Below are 5350 nucleotides of genomic sequence, written 5' to 3'. Positions count from 1 at the left end.
CGTGGAGATTAATTAATCCTTCTCGTATTCATAGGCGCGATATATTGGCACCCGATGGGAGACGCGATGAAACGGGTGTCCGCTGGCCACGCGTTGGTCCGTAGGGGGTCCGAACCTAGGATTCCCGGCCTAGGAGGCTGTCCCGCCGCCGCCGGTCATTTAACGGATTGGGTTGGTGACCCTTCCGTCCCCCGTGCCAGTAACATACTCTACCTACGTAATCGAGAGCGGCTGACTCCATGTCTTTGACCAGGAGACAACCATTGCTGCATTATTCGCTAACCCGGTCACCTAGTATACACACATAATGTCAAAAAGTAGAAGAAAGAATCGTTCTACAGCGGTGCCTCGTTCCACACTCTGTGTGAAGTTTTACAACATTAGAGGGTTGCACTCCAACCTAAACGCCGTTCGCCACCACCTTGAAACGGCAAAACCATCTATACTCTTTCTAACTGAAACCCAAATCTCACCCCCGACGATACTTCTTATCTAACCTACCCCGGCTAAAAACTGCAACACGTCTTTTTGGCCACGTGCTGGCGTGTATGTGTATATTAGGGGAATATTTGCGGTCAACGCCTCTACAGCCTAGAGGTTGGGGACCTGTCTCTTCTTTGGTTACGCGTGGACTTCGCGGTTAAACCCGAGTCTAGGCGTGCCTGTACAGATCCCATAGCGCGGTAACGTAGAGACGGGCCGACTCTTTGACCGCGTCAAAATATCGGTGGACTATGTATTGGAGCATATTCCTTCCGCCGAGGTGATGATCCTAGGTAATTTTATTTCCCACCGTGTGGAATGACTACGATCACGTAGGATTTTGATTATACCGGGAGGTGTGCGCATAATCTTGTCCTGGCTATCCAATTGGTTACTGTACCAACAAGGATTCCCGATATTGCTGACCACAAACGCTGAACCTCTGTTCTCAATCTTTCCCTCAACACTCACCCTAACGGCTACCAAGTTAGTGTCGATGCTCCACTAGGGACTTTTGGTCACTGCTTGGTACAGACCATCGTGCAGCTTCTATCATCCGTTCGTACGCGTGGTACCGGTAGCCGTAGAGTATGGCACAATAAATCAGCTGACTGGGATGGTCTATCGACCGACCCCGAATTCTACGCCTCATACCTATGAGGGCAGCTTTGTTTTTCTGAAAATGACCCCAACATCTGTGCTGTAGCCGTTGCTTCATTCCCAACTCTTTAACACGTACCGGGAAGCGAGCACGGAAATGGTTTAACGGAACTTGTAAGAGGGCTGCCAACTTTAACCAGTCCTGGTGTTCAGCACAATGCAACTACCACCCAAACCCCCGCCAATCTAAAAAAAATTAATGCCTGCTCTAGATCCTCAAAAATACCATTGCCAGGGCAAAACTCAAGCACGTTGATAGAATTGGTCGCAATGCCTCCTGGTTTCTACGCGTTCTGGTCCCTGTCGAAAGCCATACAAGGCAACTTCTTTCGTTCCACGTTTTCATCTTTGTGCAAACCGGATGATACACTGGCCCACATTGCCAAAGAGTTTCTGACTGATTTTTCTACAACCGCACCGCACGCCACCGTAAGCAATTTCCCCCTCACCACCTGGGTGCCTGGTGCACTTCGACCGCCCGTTATGCCAAATCCTTTTTTCCACGCACATGTGTTAGAAATCATGTTATAAATATTAAAATTTGTAGAGTTAAATACTATGGCCATAATTAATAGAGCGCATTAAATATAATATGAAGGAAACATTTGATTGAATGTAGAATATTGCAACCTAAACCTTATGTGATTCATTCAATCAAATGTTGTTGACAATACACATCCCTAAATTGCATATCTATTTAAAGTAACTTACTTACTAAGTTTGCTAATCGTTAAAATTACTACAATTATTTATCAAAGTAGTATTACATATATTTGTTTGTTAACATAATAATGACTTTAATTAAGATACGTTGAAAACGAATCTTAAGGAATGAACGAAGGTAACTTCACGTCATTTCGATTAATGTCTGAGTTCATTCATGATAAACGATATAAAAAGCCGTGTGGCCGAATAGGCAAGTAGTTCTGTAATGAAAACCGACAAATAAACTTGTGAAATCGTCTTCGAGTTATTTTTCCTTCGTGGTCTCCTTACATCAGAAGCAGGGATCGATCGGCTGAACGCAGGTAATAAGTGATTTATTTTATTGTGTGAATAAGTCTAAAGCGATTTGAAAATTGAGATGTTTTTTTTTTGTGTTTTAAACCTGTTCATTAATATCCATTTATGGAGTTAATTATGGAAGTACCCACCACCTTCAAAAGATAATTTACGAAAAGGATAAAGGAACAAAATGAAACTTTGCTGAGATAGGAGTGATTTTTTTAATCTACCCGTATTTCATCGAGTTCCATGTTTTGATCTTTCCGTGTTACTAACGTCTCTAACCGATCTACGTAGCTAACCGATTTTGAAACTATAAATAATTAAGTATGTTAAAATCTAACGCAATAACATCTATTTCTAAGTAATGTGTGTTTTTCATCTACCCGCATTACATTGATTTACATGGTCAAAATGTTCAATTCGTCCTTTTTTTTTCGTTCTTTCATATCGAGGACGATGATGTGCCGCAAGCCTCAGCCTGGAAGTGCGGCCAGAGACGCAGCCGCCGGTGGGACCGGAGTACAGCCGGGAACACGGCTGGCAACGCGGCCAGAAGCGCGGCCTCCACGCCGCGATGCGACTGGGAGCGCAGCCGGCAGGACAGCTGGGCGGTGCAGCCGGGAGCGCAAACGTCGGCGCGGCCAGAAGCGCGATCGCTGGTGCGGCCTGGAGCGCGACCGTTGACGCGGCCGCTGGCACGGCCAGGAGCGCGGCCGGGAGCACGGCCGTCGGCGCGGCCAGAAGTGCGGCCGCCGGCGCGGCCGGGAGCTCGGCCGCCGGTGCAGCCGGGAGCGCGGCCGTCGGTGCGGCTGGGAGCGCGGCCGGGAGCACGGCCGTTGGCGCAGCCGGGAGTGCGGCCGGGAGCGCGGCCGTCGGTGCGGCCGGGAGTGCGGCCGTCGGCGCGGCTGGGAGCGCGGCCGCCGGTGCAGCTGGGAGCGCGGCCGGGAGCACGGCCGTTGGCGCAGCCGGGAGTGCGGCCGGGAGCGCGGCCGTCGGCGCGGCTGGGAGCGCGGCCGTCGATGCGGCTGGGAGCGCGGCCGGGAGCACGGACGTTGGCGCAGCCGGGAGTGCGGCCGGGAGCGCGGCCGTCGGTGCGGCCGTCGGCGCGGCTGGGAGCGCGGCCGCCGGTGCAGCCGGGAGCGCGGCCGTCGGTACGGCCGGGAGTGCGGCCGTTGGCGCGGCCGGGAGAGCGGCCGTCGGTACGGCCGGGAGTGCGGCCGTCGGCGCGGCCGGGTGCGTGGCCGTTGGTACGGCCGGGAGTGCGGCCGTCGGCGCGGCCGTTGGCGCGGCCGGGAGCGCGGCCGTTGGTGTGGCCGTGGGCGCGGCCGGAAGCGCAGCCGCCGGTGCGGCCGGGGACGCGACCGTCAGGCGCGGCTGAGAGCGCGGCCGTCGGCGCGGCTGAGAGCGCGGCCGTCGGCGCGGCTGAGAGCGCGGCCGTCGGCGCGGCTGAGAGCGCGGCCGTCGGCGTGGCTGAGCGCGCGGCCGTCGGCGCGGCCGAGAGCTCGGCCGCCGCGGTGCGGCTGGTAGTCCAACCAGAGCAACCGAGGGAAGCAGAAAAGTCTGCTAATTCAAATGGTGATAATTGTGCATCGATGTAAACATGTTAATATGAGTTATATAGATTTCATGAGGCTCATGAGTTTTGTAGATTTATCAATGATCAATCTCCAAAACTGCATTATGATGAAAATAAAATAATCTCTAAATTTGATTCAACAACAAAAGTTAATGAGTGCACTAAATTATATACCACTTTTGCATTCCCGACTCAGATCATGTTAAAAAAAAAATAGTACATGCTAATTACAATCGATTAATCGCAAAACCTTAAGGGCTTGTGTGGATATTGTAGATTTGCTTGAGTTTTCGAAAGACATGGGTAGGGACTAGGGAACATAACAGTGGAAGTACCCATAACCCAATGCATAGACTCAGAACTCTCACTCGATGATATTTTATGACACCCGATAATTTGTTTTAGTTTAGTTGAGTCTCAGAGAACAATATTATTTAAAGCACTGTCTTTTTTTTAAAGATTTTGATGAAGGGATTAATAAATTAGAGAAATCTTTCACTTATTGGATTATGCCATATTAACTTTAAATGAAAAAAAAAATGACATTTCTATTTTTTTTGATATATAAATAAGTAATCTATGAAAAATCTTGAACTAGTACACTCATTAACCAAATTCAATGAATCAATGAGTAATAGTACAGATAGTGAAGAGAATAAATAATTATAATAATATCAACATTATTATCATTATTAAATGTAGTAAAGACCTAACGGAAAAATCAAGGGATCAAAGGATATTCCAAGCATAAAGTTAAGGGCATGTCAAATGAACTTCCAGGCATGAACCGAGGGCATGTCCGAAGAAGTTCCAGGCATTAAATTAAGGGCGTGTCTGAAGGAACTTCCAGCATGAAATGAGGGTATGTCTGAAGAAGTTCTAGACACGAAATTAAGGGCATGTCTGAAGAAAATTTCAGGCATAGAATTAAGGGCGTGTCTGAAAGAACTTCCAGCATAAAATGAGGGTATGTCTGAAGAAGTTCTAGACACGAAATTAAGGGCATGTCTAAAGAAAATTTCAGGCATAGAATTAGGGATGCTTAAAGAAAATGTTAAGCATTATTTGAAAATTGAATGATATGAGTAGCAGGGAGCTGCTGGATTCAGGCGGCACAAGACTATGGAAGTTCCTACGAGAGATTTAAAAAAATAAAAAATGTATACAAGATAGATAGATAGAATTGGTAAATATGTATGAGAATTTTATTTTCTCTGTGATTTTATTTAAATCAGTGTAATTTTAATTAATGCTTCAGATTATGATAAATTAAATTATTGATTTTTTGCGACACAAGTTCTCAAGATCTAATTATGTTTCGTTACTCAAATACTAAAGTTATTACTTTATTCATGTATCAATCCATTCTCATTTGATTATTGTAATTCTGATTTAATTGTTACAGTTTCACGATTATTTTAATCCTGCTTTAAATGTATAAAATAATATTAAGGAAGCTAAAAATCTTGAGTAAGATTAAGATGAATTAAAATCTTAGTAATATTAGTTAAATAGATCTTAAATAATCTCAAGGATTTTATATTTAGTTCAGTTAGTTGGTAATAAAACATTTAGCTAGTATAATAAGCTTCCAGAAGACATATTGGAGGTGTCTCTCAACAA

At 46.5% G+C, this 5350-nt stretch overlaps 1 protein-coding gene across 1 annotated transcript; it reads left to right on the top strand.

The window, feature by feature from the left end:
• Positions 1 to 1413: 1413 nt before the first annotated feature.
• LOC138402480 (transcriptional regulatory protein AlgP-like) lies at positions 1414 to 3749 on the top strand. The gene is made up of 3 exons (XM_069499176.1): positions 1414 to 1572; positions 2604 to 2954; positions 3342 to 3749. The coding sequence occupies exons 1-3, from the start codon at positions 1414 to 1416 to the stop codon at positions 3747 to 3749; spliced, it is 918 nt and encodes a 305-aa protein (XP_069355277.1).
• The last annotated feature ends 1601 nt before the right edge of the window (positions 3750 to 5350 follow it).

The sequence above is a fragment of the Maniola hyperantus genome, chromosome 6, assembly GCF_902806685.2.
Source record: "Maniola hyperantus chromosome 6, iAphHyp1.2, whole genome shotgun sequence".
In the NCBI taxonomy this organism is placed as follows: Eukaryota; Metazoa; Arthropoda; class Insecta; order Lepidoptera; family Nymphalidae; genus Maniola; species Maniola hyperantus.
The sequence above is the reverse complement of the archived record's forward strand: the minus strand, read 5'-3'. Positions and strand labels throughout refer to the sequence as shown.